Source organism: Canis lupus, chromosome 9 (assembly GCF_011100685.1).
Source record: "Canis lupus familiaris isolate Mischka breed German Shepherd chromosome 9, alternate assembly UU_Cfam_GSD_1.0, whole genome shotgun sequence".
Lineage (NCBI taxonomy): Eukaryota > Metazoa > Chordata > Mammalia > Carnivora > Canidae > Canis > Canis lupus.
This window is the reverse complement of record NC_049230.1, coordinates 26,547,516-26,561,915: the sequence shown is the minus strand read 5'-3', so window position 1 is coordinate 26,561,915 and position 14,400 is coordinate 26,547,516. Positions and strand designations below refer to the sequence as shown.

Below are 14,400 nucleotides of genomic sequence, written 5' to 3'. Positions count from 1 at the left end.
ACCATGATGTACGAGCAGTAGGAAATTACAGCTTATAGACTCCCAGGCACAATATAAATATTTCCCTGAAAGCCAAAATTAGAAGACCTCTCTAAAGTGAGCCGTCAAACAACAGCGATATTCGAACCGGATGGTCCCCAGCACTGTCGAGAGAAGAAAGAGCAGTGTAATCGGTCTCCGCTACTGCGGGCGGACACTAGGAGGATCGTTTCCAGCCCGTTTCCCCATCCTGCTGGGCAGGAGTCGGCTCAGACAAGGAAAAAGAGCCCAGCGGACTAGGGTGGTGGAAAGCACCGGCTATTATTACTATTATCGTCTTTGAGGCCGCGGCCAGCAGCCTGCGCAGGGCACGGGCTCTTCCGGCGCCCCGCCCGGCTTCGCCCTCCGCGCGCGCCGCCCTCCTCCCCCGGAGCCGCGGGGCGGGGAGCGCTAGGAATAGCGCCTGAATCACGGCGGGGCCGCTCGGTGCGGCGGTTACGTAAACAGCCGGCCGGGCGCCGCGGCCCAGGGTAGGAACGGAAACCCTCCGGGTCGGGGTTGTCACTGCGAATAGGGTCCCCCGGAGGCGGCCGGCAGGAGGCGCGGCCGGGGCGGAGGCTGGGGCCCGCGGCCGGGAGCAGCCGGGGGGCGGCGGCGGCGGCGGCGGCGGGCGGGAGCAGCAGCCCCGGGCCGGGCGCCAGCAGGGCGGGCGAGCCCCGCGCTCTCCGCATGGCGGGGAGCGGGCCGCGGCGGCGGCGGCGCTGACGGGCCCGGGGCGGGGCGGGGCGGGGCGGGGCGGCCGGGCGGGGGCCTGGGCCCGAGGGGAAGATGAGCGCGCTCCTAGAGCAGAAGGAGCAGCAGGAGAGGCTGCGGGAGGCCGCGGCCTTGGGGGACATTCGGGAGGTGCAGAAACTGGTGGAGAGCGGGGTGGATGTGAACTCCCAAAATGAGGTCAACGGCTGGTAAGTGGGGAGCGGGGGAGGCCCAGGTCAGAGCAGCGGGCCGGGGGGAGGGGCGCCCCTGCCGCCGAGGCCCGGCGCTGCCCGCGGACGCCCGCGGAGGCGTGGCCGGGCGCCGGGGCCTCCGAGGCCTGCGCTCGCGAGGCCAGCCCGGGCTCCCCCTCCCCGCCGCCCCCCTGCGCGGTGCCGCCGCCCGCGCGGCCCTCCCCAGCCCCCGCCCACGTGGTCCTCCCGGGGCAGCGCCCTCCACCCCCCTCCCCCCCGCACCCCGCTGGCTCGCCGGGCCGGAGGGAGCCCTGCCGGCTGCGATTCGATTGATCCGCACGCTCGTTCGTATGGCGCGCACCCCAGTTCCGGGGGCTGAATTATTTTGCCGTAGGAGCTTCTGGAGAACACACCTGTGCACAGCAGAAAAAAAAAAAAAAAAAAGCATTTAAGCAACCGAGCAACTATGAATCTTATAATTTAGCACGGTTTCTTTTCCCAAGACCGGAAGGAAAAAAAAATCACTCGCATCACTCTTGTGTCTCTCTCTGTGGCCTCACTGCACCAGTGATTTGCAGCCGCCTGTGGAAGGCAGACTTACTCGGTCCCCCGGAGTGTTTTTGCTTTATTTCCTTATTACAATTTTACATATAGAATTTGAATCCAGACTCTCGATGTTTGCCTGCAGACTGAGTCCTTCCAACTAAAGGAGTCCCCATCTTAGGATGTGCTGGTCAAATTTTTAGTGTTAAGTTACCGAATGTGGTGTTATTCTGTCCTCTTCACACTTCATTTTTGGAGTTTTATTTGAGCCAAGTCGTGCTTAACCTTAGGCCTGTTTTTGCTAGCTTAAAGTGAGTTTGGAAAGGTTTTATTTTTTAAAAGTGGAATCCTACATTTTGGAATGGAGAGGGACATTGGAGATGGCTCCAACTGCAGAAAAAATAACCTGCCCTAAGGTCACACAGCTCCTGACAGGCTAACCAGAACCACAACCATGGTTTCCTGACTCGCTTGTAGACTTACCTACCTCCTAAGGAGAACAGCCTAGATAGCTATCCAGAAGGCCAGGAAACAGTGGCCTGCTGCCTTTTGGTTTTGTTTTCCTTAAAAGTGTTTGCAAACAAGCTTGCTGCTCTGTGCGTACCTTTTCTGAGCATTGCTCTGTGGTTCACAAGCTGTGACTCACTGTTTTGGCAGTGGGAGGCAGTGTTGTGTAGAAGGAGTCCAGTCTTTCCAGCAGGTTCTTCACCCTTCCCTGCTTTAGCTAATACAGCCTTGCCTGGGTAACTTCATTTCCCAGTCATTTGAGAAGAGTGTTGTGAGCAAGGAAGGAGAAGCAGCATAGTATGAATCGCTAACATGTATTGAGTTTGCTCTTGACATAAACAAGGCTCTGAGAGCTTATCTCATTCACAACTACTCAAGAACAGAGATGTTACTCTCTCTGTTGTATGGATGGGGAAACCGAGGCCCGGCAAGATTAAGTAATTTCCCCAAGGTCATAGGATTTACTGAAAAGGAAGCCAGCATCTGACTCCAGACCCTACTTTCCTAACCACAATGCCTGCCACGTTGCAGTAGGTGTTTGGTATTTGTAAGTTGAATCTGAAGCAACCTGAAGAGGCTTCTCCTCAATCGGAGAAGATGTCTGTTAGGCACCTCATGTTGGAGGTTCAGGTTTGCATTCGTGATCTCCCCTCATGCCCCTGATTGCCCCAGGCCTGCTCCTCTGAGGCCTGCTCAACTCGGCGTCTGGGGTGCTCAGACCAGAGCCGATGGTGCCCTGATGGTGTCCTTGCCTCCTGTCTCCCTCATATTCCACATCCAGCCAGTCAGCTAATTCTGTCAGCCTCATCTACAGCTGTAGTTAGAATCTTAACCCTTCTCATTAGCTCTACCTCTACACCTCTGGTACACAGCCACCATCGTCCTGTTGCTTGGATTCTCGCTGCAGCCCCCCGACTAGTCTCCTTGCTTCTACCCTTCCACCCTGCAGTCTTCTCAGCACAGCAACCAGAGGGATCCCGACATAAAACATAAATCATAAGTCGGATCCTTTCATTCTGCTCAGAACCCTCTAGTGGTCACCATCCCACTCTGAGGAAAAGCCTGCAGTACTGGAGTTTCTACTTCCTGTCCCTACCGCTCTCCCTCCTTACCTCTATGTCTCATCTCTGTGTTTGCCTCCTTGCTCCCCTGGCCTCCTGGCTTTTCCTGGAACACCAGGCACCATCCTGGTTCAAGGCCTCCGTGGTTTTTCTTCCCTCTTAAGTCTAAAATGCTTTTACTCCCTCACCTCCTTTAGGTCTTAGTGTAGATAGGTTGGTGAGCCTTTCCTGGACCCTTGATTTAAGATGGCACCATGCCCCTGCCCTGCCTCTAGCATTCCCAAGTCCCTTCCCTTGCTTTATTGTCTGTGTAATGCTTAATCACCACCTGGCATACTATTGGTTTGGCTTATTTATTTGCTGACTGTCTCTGTTTCCTCTTCCATAAAATGGGAGGAATATTGAAAATAACATTAACTCATGGGCTTTTCAGAGATTGAATGAGTTAATGTATGTGAAGCCTTTAGAACAGTGTCCCCCATGTAAAAAAGCATTATATCTGTGTTAATTATTATTTTCTTCTTATTAAGCAGTGCACTATCTAATGGGATACAAAGGTTACCCTCAAATTCAATCTCTAGCATAGATAAGCGGAATGGTTACTGCTTTCAGTCTGTAGTTGCTCAATAACCACAATTTCAGCACTGATGAATGATACCCCGTGCCTCTGGTCTGAAATACTTCCCAGGGCTAACTGGATATACTGACTGCAAATTTAAAGCCTGAAGAGTTGAAGTTCAGAGATAGAATTCCCACATCAGTTGTAATTCAAGTGTGTGCAAACCCCTTGGCTTTAAGAAACAAGTATAATGGCTGGTGAAGAAGTTGAAAATGCTTCCTGGCTGAGTTATGGCTGCCCAGAGCCACACAGGTCTGGGCTGTAAATGATGATCACTCAGGGCGTGGGGTTGTGGAAATCATTCCGTGTTGACTTAACCCCACTTTACATGGTGATGCTTTAGCTAGTTGGTTTTCCCAGAGTGTCTCAGACCCACTGGCAGTAAATTACCTTCTTCAGTCTCAAGCTTGTCATGAACAAGTGATTTACTACCAGCGAGTGAGTACTTTATTTCCAAAAGGGAACATACTTTTCTCATCATGATCCATTCATTTTTGAATGCTAGCTTATCATTATAATTATTCACTTTTCAAGCCTGTGCCACAGAAACACACACACACACACACACACACACGTACTCTTTCGCTCTCTCTCTCAGCTGCAGTTTGCCCACAATCAAGGATGTTTGGATCCTTCCACTCTGAGCAATGTCCTTCCACTCTGAGCAATGTCCACCTTGTTCTTGGTTCATTTGTTCAGCGATTAAGTACCTGTATGTCCAAGCAGACACTTCCTTATCTTCATGAGCTTGTATTTCAGAAGTTGAGATCAAGCCTCTTCCCTTATTTCTCCCAAATTGGGAATCTTTTCTTCATACAGTTTACCTTAAAGGTACCCAGGTAACCTAATTCTAATGAATAATAGTGTGGAATATCACTCTGAAGTATCAGTGGAGTGGTTCCCAGCCAGCCAGACAGGCTCGCTTTCTGTAAGTCAGAAATGTTTAGGAGGCCAGGGCAAATCAACATCTCCTTGGAACCAAATGAACTTTCTGGATAGTTAATACTTCCAGGTTGGTGACCTATCCCTCAGTACTGAACACATCATTCTGTTCTTTACTATATTGTATTTGGCCATAAACTGAAGATACTTACCTCCGTTAGAGAATTGATGAGTGGGGACATTTCAGAACAGAGGGGAAAAATACTTTCCTTCTACAATAATCGTTCAGCTTTGGCAACTGGGGATGAATTTCGTAACTTTGAATCCTTTCATTTCTGTTAAGATGGAGTTTTTAACCAGCATGCTAATTACATTGCTATGCAGTGTTAAAATAATAGCCCTTCAGAGTGCGCATAATTCCTTCCTATGTATACAATAGTAAATAATTAGTTTTACTTAAATGAGTCTAATATGTTAGAAGAGCTTGTTCTTGAAAATTTTGGTCATTGATGTACATTTTTCAAGTGCCTTAGGAATTAAAGTCTGTGTGCCATGCCTTACGCTTAAGCAGATGAGCCTTCTGGAGGGGACTAGAGGAGCCAACTTTTTCAAAAATGGAAATTTCAAAACCTTGTGTGTGTATGTGTGTGTGTGTGTGTGAAGGAAAGAAAAGGCAAAGAGTGAGCAACTGAGATTCATCTGAGAATATCTACTATAGCAATAATAATTTCAGCAGCAGAGCAAGCTGTAGATGATTATTAGCCTGATGATATTTAATATTCGCGTGTCATTTGATGCATATGGAGCAAGTTACTATTGTTCCTGAAAAGGAATGTGGCACTCTAAAAATAAAAACATTTTAAGGAGACTGGGACAATCTAATGAACATTACTGATGGAAAACCACTCAGCAGTACCAGTAGAGGTAGCTGGCCAGTGGAACCCCCTGGAAGCCATTGAAACAAAAGCACCTTGAATAAATTGGTTTTTCCCAAGGGCCTGGAATGAAATTTAGAAATAAATTTCAAGCATACTGGGATCCCTGGGTGGCGCAGCGGTTTGGCGCCTGCCTTTGGCCCGGGGCGCGATCCTGGAGACCCGGGATCGAATCCCACGTCGGGCTCCCGGTGCATGGAGCCTGCTTCTCCCTCTGCCTTTGTCTCTGCCTCTCTCTCTCTCTCTCTGTGACTATCATAAATAAATAAAAATTAAAAAAAAAAAAAATTTCAAGCATACTAAATATTTTGATCATCTGCTTTCTGAAAAGAAGAGCTGAGGTTGCCAGCCTGGCTTCCTGGTTCTGGCTGAACTCTTAATGGGCTTGCATGTATTTCTTGACTAGCATGTGGAATTTGAAATCCCAAACCACCTCTCCTTGATTAACTCTGTTTTTTTTTTCCTTTTCTGCGGACAGGACCTGTTTACACTGGGCATGTAAACGCAATCATGGTCAGGTGGTCTCTTACTTATTACAATCAGGAGCTGACAAAGAGATTCTTACAACAAAAGGAGAAATGCCAGTCCAACTGACATCAAGGAGGGAAATTAGGAAGATCATGGGAGGTGAGTCTGTGTTTGGGGGCAACTTTTGATTTTGTCAAACTAATTTCAGACTTGCAGTATTATTGGCTGTGTTCTTTTTTTTTTTCTTTAAGATTTTATTTATTTATTTGAGAGAGTGAGAGTGAGAGAGCATGATTAAGGGGAGGGCAGAGGAAGGAGTAGACTCCCCACTGAGCAGGGAGCCCCATGTGGGACTCGATTCCAGGACTCCGGGATTATGACCTCAGCCCAAGGCAGACGCTGAACGGACTGAGCCACCCAGGCCCCCTACTGGCTACACTCTTGATGGCAGTCAAACCACAAATACATTTTTTAACATTTATTTTTCTTTATTTTTTTTTATTTCTTTATGATATAAATACATTTTTAAAAGCAAAAGTAATATTACTGTGCCAAGACAGTAATTCCATGTGGTTTCCAGGCAGGTAGGCATTTTCAGGTTTTATATTTTTAATCTGTGAAACTTAAGGTGGCAAAAATGGTAATCACAAACTTTGATGAAACAGTCCTTTCTCCTCTGATTTGAAGAGTCAGTGAACACTGAACAAAATATGTCATATACCAAAGAACACTAGCTTTCACAAGACACTCTTTTCTGGGTGATCTTTAAAGGGCCGTGTAAATGCTCTGTGTTCTCTTCTTTGTAAGTGGAAGAAGACGATGGTGCCGACAGCCTCCCCCAGCTAAAGAAGGAGTCAGAACTGCCCTTTGTTCCCAACTACTTGGCCAACCCAGCCTTCCCTTTTATCTACACCCCTGCGGCAGAGGATCCAGGCCAGCTACAGAATGGGGGCCCCTCCACACCGCCGGCATCACCCCCTGCAGATGGCTCTCCTCCATTGCTCCCCACGGGGGAGGCTCCCCCGGCGGGGGCCTTTCCACGGGACCACACCTCTTTGGCTCTGGTTCAGAACCGGGATGTGTCTGCCCCCTCTGCCATACTCAGAACACCAGAAAGCACAAAACCGGGTCCTGTCTGTCAGCCACCAGTGAGTCAGAGCCGCTCGCTGTTCTCTTCTGTCCCGTCCAAGCCGCCAGTGTCTCTGGAGCCTCAAAATGGGACCTACACAGGCCCGACGCCAGCATTCCAGCCATTCTTCTTCACAGGGGCATTTCCATTTAACATGCAAGGTAAGCCTGCTGCAGTCTGCGGCTGTCCAGAGGTTTCCTGCTGTACCTCTTGGGTGGTGGTGGGGAGGAGGGTGTTGGGTAGTGTCGGTAAGGTGGGATTTATTTATGTACAGAAATCTATTCACAATCTTACAGAAATTTTGCAAGACTTGTATGAGGAGCTCTCTTTACTCTGATTCACAAATTGTTTACCTTTTGCCTTGAAATAGTTAAGTGTATATTTCCTAAGAACAAGGATGGTCTCTCTTACATAACCACAGTCCGATGATCAAATTTAGGAAATGTAACCTTGCTATAATACCATTCTCCAATCCAGGCCATTTTTAGATATTGTCAGTTGTCTCCATGGTGCTCTCTGTGCTGCCTCTACCCCTGCCTCCTGCCCCCAGCCCCTCCTGGGGATACCCGTTGCACTTAGCTCTATCGTATTGTTCCCTTCTCCTTTCACCTGGAAGGTTTCTCAGCCTTTCTCTATCATTTTGGACCTCTAGTTTTGAAGAGTCCAGTCCAGGTATTGTGTAGAATATGATCCTCTATCACTTTTCTCTATATACTAGTTGGTATTCTACTGTAAACAGGGGCCTCCCCTTCTCCTCCATGTATATCAGTATGAACTTGTAGATTCTTTTTTTTTTTTAAGATTTTGTTTATTCATGAGAGACACACAGAGAGGTGCAGAGGGAGAAACAAGCTCCCTCTGAGGAGCCCAATGCGGGACTTGATCCCAGCCAACCACTGAGCCACCCAGGTGCCCCTCACAGATTCTTTACATTAGGTTATAATGCATTATTATCATTAGCTTTTTTTTTTTAAAGATTTTATTTATTTATCTGAAAGAGAGCATGAGTGAGAGAACACAGCCGGGGGATAGGAAGAGGGAGAAGCAGACTCCCCTGCTGAGCAGAAAGCCTAATGCAAGGCTCGATTCCAGGACCCTGGGATCTTGACCTGAGCCGAAGACTTAACCAACTGAGCCCCCCAAGCACCCGCATTACTGTCATTATCTTGATGTTCAGATTATGCCAGATCTGTCCAGAGGGAACCCAGTTCCCATGTCGCTTGGACGTGTCCCATCATTCTTGGAGCATTTCCTTACTTTCTAGTCCGGGAAGAGGGTCCAGGCTCCTACTGTTACCTCCCTCGCCCCAGCCCTGGAGTCAGCCATTTCTCTAAGAAGTCCTGTTCTTTCAGATGAGAGTGGTGTTCAGGTACTAGGATCTGGACACTGGGTACACTTATACTCCAGGTGTGTCATGTCTTCTAGGTCTACATGGAGAACAGAGCCAGGAAAGAAAGGAAGAAAAAAGCAAACAAACATACATGCACATTCATATATACACTTTTTCCTACATTTCTGTATCTATTTATCTTTTTTTTTAAGATTTTATTTATTTATGTATTTATTCACGAGAGACACAGAAAGAGAGAGAGAGAGAGAGAGAGAGAGAGAGGCAGAGACATAGGCAGAGGGAGAAGTGGGCTCCATGCAGGGAGCCCCATGTGAGACTCAATTCCAGCTCCCGGGCTCACTGAGACAAAGGCAGATGCTCAACTGTTGAGCCATTCAGGCGTCCTGTATCTATCTTTTTTTAATTTATTTTTTATTTTTTTATTTTTTTTGTCCTGTATCTATCTTTATAAAAGTATTAAAAGACATAAGTTCATCCAGATACCTCCAATTCTATCAGACACCACAAGGTACAGGCCAGTCTTACCTTCACTTTTTCCACATAAGTCACCCTGTCCTTTTCTGGTTTGGAGGACCTGCTACTCTAGGCGCTGGTGACAGTGGCCTAGGCATGCTATGAAGGACTCGTACATAAGGAGCAAAGCAGAACCACCAAACCCACCTAGGCACTTAGCTTGGGCCATCTTGGCAGCCAGGCTCAGAATTTAGGGGCAGACTGCTTAGATCCCAGACCCTGAATGAAGTGCACAGATTGCTTCCGTGTTGAGGTATCCTGCATTCAGATCATAGATAGACGGTCTTTTTCTTTTTCTTTTTCTTTTTCTTTTTTTTAGATTTTATTTATTCATGAGAGACACACAGAGAGAGAGAGAGGCAGAGACACAGGCAGAGGGAGGAGAAGCAGGTTCCACACAGGGAGCCTGACATGGGACTCGATTCCGGGTCTCCAGGATCAGGCCCTGGGCTGAAGCAGTGCTAAACCGCTGAGCCACCAGGGCTGCCCTAGACTGTCTTTTTCATACTAGTAAGTTATCTTTCTGCTCTCTCACTGTATTTACTGCCAGGAGGTTCATCTTTCATAAATACACTTAGAGTCACAGTCATTACGTTCTCATAGAGTCACTCCTCTCCCATATCTTATGTGTGCCTTTTCTTCAGCTCTCTTCCCATTCCCTGCTCATGTGTGGTTTGATTCTCAAATCCATTCGTGTGCCTTTATGTCAGCTCCAGCAGCAGAAGCAAATTGTCCTTCTACACACTGGATGGTTGTCTCTCCCAGCCCCTGCCCTTACACAACCCCCTTTTATTCTGTGAACCCTGTCTTTGACATAGGGAAGACAGTGCAGGAAGCCGCTGGCAGAGCCAGAAATGGGGTTGAGCTCACCCCCACTGAAGGAGCTGGGTTTTCTCATTGAGAGGTACAGCCTTCGGCACAGGGCATGATTATGTATGATCATCTTCTGGAAAAGATCTTAAATTACATTGGCTGACTGTGTAGGAACCATCCATTAGCATTTCTCTCTCCTTTTTTCTAGAGCTGGTACTCAAGGTGAGGATTCAGAACCCATCTCTTCGAGAAAATGATTTCATTGAAATTGAACTGGACCGGCAGGAGCTCACCTATCAAGAATTGCTCAGAGTGAGCTGCTGTGAGCTGGGGGTTAATCCAGACCAAGTGGAGAAGATCAGGAAGTTACCCAATACCCTGGTAAGAAAGGTAAGAACGGTCTGTTAAGTATGTGTGGTTGGTAGCTTTTTTGCATTTTGGAAAATAGCCAGTTTCCTCCTTGGCTGTATGAATCATAGTTGAGAACTGAAAAGAGACCAGAAAAGGAGCAAAGGGTGGTTTTCCAGACACTATCACTGAGCTTTTCTTTCCCTCTACTAGGTCTACTCGGACATGACATTTTTGAAAGTTGTAGGTGCCCAAGAGAATTTCCTGAGCTGCCACTCACATGTACCTATATTTGGTTGTTTGTGTAGTGACATGTAAGGATTACTTAGTGTACCAGCAGATATGCCCCATGTTAAGAACCAGGTTAAATTACAGGGCAAACCCACATGGATACATGTGTGGGCCTGCCAACATCTGTGGTTTTCAGGGCAACTGGGAAAACTGATCTAAATGGCCTCTCACTTCGGGGGGTGCTTATCCTAGGGCAGCTGCTGTTAAGGGCTCCTGCACCCTGTGGACCCAACTCACACCCCTGGGGAACTTCCTGCACTATCTACTCTCAGTGACATTGTGCCATAGGGGTCTTCTTCTCCTTCCTCTTCTTCCTCCTCTTCCCCCCACCCTCGTCCCCCACTTCCTTTCCTCCTCCCCTCCTCCTTCCCCCATCTCCCTCTCCTCCCTTCTCCTCCCTCCTCCTTCCCCCATCTCTCCCCCTTCTCTTCCTCCTCCCCCTCTTCCTCTTCCTTCCTTTCTGTCCTCCCACCTCCCCCTTTCCCCCTCCTCTTCCTCCTCCTCCCCCTCCTCCTCTTCCTACTCTTGCTCCTTATACTAGTAAGCCGCCTTTGAGGCTTTAAAATGAGCTGAGATACTGGTATGGACACAACACACCAAACACATAGAGACAAGTGATGACTCCTAATCTGTTTAATCTATTTTGTTTTAGGACAAAGATGTCGCTCGACTCCAAGACTTTCAGGAGCTGGAACTGGTTCTAATGATAAGTGAAAACAATTTTCTGTTCAGAAATGCTGCATCCACACTGACTGAAAGACCTTGCTACAACAGGAGGGCTTCCAAACTGACTTACTGACACAGTGGGGACTTTTATTGCTGAGTACTGTGACAGTGTGCAGCACCTCTGGGCCAAGGCCAAGCCATGGATCTGAATGCCTTGGGCTCCCGGGAGGGCCCCGGTGCCACTGTGTAGTGTACACTAACATGGTTCTGCCAAGGTAGGAAGCCCCTGACACCCACCCCACCCCCCAGCAGCGGTGCCACTCCTCCAAGCCTCTTGGTGCACAATAAACCGATTGCTTGAAGCTGCAAACAGCTGAGAAGTGGTCTGGAGAGGCAGAAGCTGGCAGTTCTGAATCCCCTGTCTCATGTGCCCCGAGTAAGTGAGTGGTCCCAGCAGATGAGAGAGAGCAGAGCAGGCCTCTTACAGCCACGCCTGTGGCCAGTGCACCTGCAGGGCGGGCCTGGGCCTGCTCTATGGGTGGTGCACCCTTGCGCCTCTGCACCCTGGGCCGGCTGCAGAGGAAACTGGGGAAAGCACAGGTACCGGGCAGAGACTTTTCGTGTGACTAGTGGCTGTGAAGTTTCACATAACATATTTATACACGTTACTCAGGTTCAAAGTATTTAAGAATACAGTTACCTAGTTGTAAGTCCGCTGTTAACCAAAAGAGCTGCCCCTACCCCCGCTACCCCTTTAATCCTTTTTGAGTGCTCACCGGCTTCTCTGGTCCACCATTGCCTGGACAGTCATCGCTGCATTAACTATGTGGCCACTAGAGGGCTCTCTGATGCTTTCCAGAAGAACAAGAGCTTTTTTTTTTTTTTTTCCTTTTTTTTTTCTTTTTTTTCCTTTCAATCTCTGAAGTGGTTCCTGTCCTCTCCATGTTTTCATCGCACTGTCTGAGAAGAGCACAAACATCACCAGGTCCGTATTCTCCACTTTCATTTCCCACCAGAAATGAAGAGCATTTTTTGAAACCGAGCCTGTTGCTGTTTTTAAGGTTATTGTGGGAAACCTGACCTAAGGGAGTTAGCATCTTTATTTTTATATCAAAGATAAAGGTTATTTTGAAATTATCAGGATTTTTACACAACCCTGAAATCTGTTGCTTTTGTAAACAAACTATTTCCCCCCACCACCACCACCACAGGTCCACTTCACAAAGTCAGTTGTGAGCTTACCAGGCTTTGTTCAGGAAGACACCTGATGAAGACTCTTGAGCCTGGCCTACCAGTTTTTTTTTTGTTTTTTTTTAAAGAGTGCATTCAAGAATTCTTTTCCTTTTCCTCGGTGTCATTAATGTTAGAGGAGCCACTGTCTTGTTGAAAAACAGCTTAACTTTAGAAATAAGAACGAGCACACTTAGACGAACAGGAGGGCAGGGGTTCGAAGCCAGCTGTTGAAGAGCATCCCTGCTGTCTTAAGAAGCGTTTTCCCCATAGTGCCTATAGTTTCCAAAGAGACTTAACTTCCTAACTGTGTTAATTTTATTGGAACACTGCAACCGATGGAGCGAGAACACACAGAAGGCGTCAACGGAAGAGAATGTTGTGCTTAGCTAATGGCCTCCTGCGGTTGCCTCTGTGCTGAGCTGAGGTGGAGGTGTTTTCAAGGCCAGCTTCCTGGAGTCACTCTGTTCTGTGACTTCACCGTCCTCCACCAATTACCCGATGGTGACTTACCCTTGCATGGTGTTGGCATCACCGAGGAAAGGTTACTTATCATCCCTTCTCTGAAAGGCTTTGAAGAGGAAACCTCCCTTGTGTTTCAAGCAACCAGAAGCTAGTTTACCTAAACACACTAACCTTTTTTCCTTCCCTTTGGAAAAAGTTAACAACGTACTGATAACATGAAGGCTAGTTCCATCCTGAAGGAAATAAGTCCAGTATTAATTTATGTGTAAATCACTGGGGTTAAACTCTTCTAGCCGTCTAGATCAATTAGAGACTCAGAAGCAGTGGAGGTCCCTGCCCGGAGGCGGCCCTACGGGAGGAGTAGCTCCAGGGCATTTGCCGGGCTTAGAAACAGAGGTTAGCAAGGGAGACAGGGAGACCCTGGTGAAGGTGAGGGCAAGGGTGGGGCTTAGTGGCTCTGGTGGGAGCTGAGCCCTCCGCTGGCCTCTCTTCTCCTTTAAAAAGTCTTCTGTGGTCAACTGACTCCTGCGTCTGGCGGTGGGATGAGACTGCACAGTTGATGGTAGGTGAGTTTAAAGTCTTAATCTATGCATTCAGAGAAATATTTTTATATGCTTTGTGTAATTTATAACAAGGACTTTTTTTTTAGCTTTGTTAACTGTGAATTCACCCCTCCTCCACTGCATATTTAAAGCATGTGTTCACACTATGTGTAAACATTCATTGAAGACTCTATTCCTTGTGCATTGCCGACTGTTCATAACAAGTATCATTAAAATAAAATATTAACAGACTGAGCCCATATCCTTTAATTTTGGCTCCTAAGCAGTACTGCCCTTCTAACCTTGGTGGGGGGTGCAGTTTTCAGATTCCTGGACAGCCCAAGGAACACAGTGCTCTGGAGGAAAAAATAGAAGGGACCGTTGCCCCCACCTGAGGCACCTCTGTCCTGTGGCTGCTGGGTTCTCAGGCCCTGTCACTTGGCACCTGGAGACAGATATGTTGTGCAGTGCCTTTTCTCCTGGCTCACAGCAGTCAGCTTCATTTCCCCGGAGGAGCTGAGCCAGCTAGATGGAGGTCATCCTCTATTAACCACAGTTTTTGATTATCCTATTTACTTTATGCAACTGAGCCTTTCCTTTGGGCTGTCAGCACCTGTCAGGGCCTCTATGAGCTCAGAAGCAAACTCCCGAGGCAGAAGAGGAAATACATATAGCCTTGCACCTTCAGATCTTCAGCCGAGCACGATGCCGAATGAATCTGCGTTTCTGTTGGTTTAGGGCGGCCGGAGCCTCACAAAGCAGACGTCATGCCAAATTGGCCTAATAAATCAGGGAGCACAGCAGAGACCTTTTCTTAGCACCAAGGAGAAGCAGAATAATTTGGGCATTTGTGCTTTCATACTCGCTTTATCACAAGGATGGAAGTCTTCTTCCATACACTCATAAACATCCTGGGCAGAAACAGGCTGCCAAAAAAAAAATGTGATTAACCTTTAACAAATGGTCCCGCAGCACAGGCTGACCCAATACGTAGAGGAAAACCAGATCAAAGGAGCCATCTCTGCACCTACCACAAACCATTTAGGGAAGAAAGACAAACCATCCTCTCCCACTAGTCACATCACATCGAGCAGAAAGGTCAAGGAAGTGAGAG

The 14,400-nt window shown here is 47.8% G+C and overlaps 1 protein-coding gene across 1 annotated transcript; it reads left to right on the top strand.

The window, feature by feature from the left end:
* The first annotated feature begins 769 nt into the window (after positions 1–769).
* Positions 770–13,541, top strand: ANKRD40 (ankyrin repeat domain 40). Its single transcript, XM_038547689.1, has 5 exons — positions 770–941; positions 5,949–6,097; positions 6,746–7,228; positions 9,953–10,134; positions 11,036–13,541. The coding sequence occupies exons 1-5, from the start codon at positions 808–810 to the stop codon at positions 11,180–11,182; spliced, it is 1,095 nt and encodes a 364-aa protein (XP_038403617.1). The 5' UTR covers positions 770–807; the 3' UTR covers positions 11,183–13,541.
* Positions 13,542–14,400: the final 859 nt, after the last annotated feature.

Bases quoted from the DNA above. Each gene is read 5' to 3' on its own strand.
- ANKRD40 (XM_038547689.1), top strand. From the start codon at position 808: ATGAGCGCGCTCCTAGAGCAGAAGGAGCAGCAGGAGAGGCTGCGGGAG. The intron at 942-5,948 runs GTAAGTGGGGAG...TTCTGCGGACAG, and splicing joins CAAAATGAGGTCAACGGCTG to GACCTGTTTACACTGGGCAT. The intron at 6,098-6,745 runs GTGAGTCTGTGT...CTTCTTTGTAAG, and splicing joins AATTAGGAAGATCATGGGAG to TGGAAGAAGACGATGGTGCC.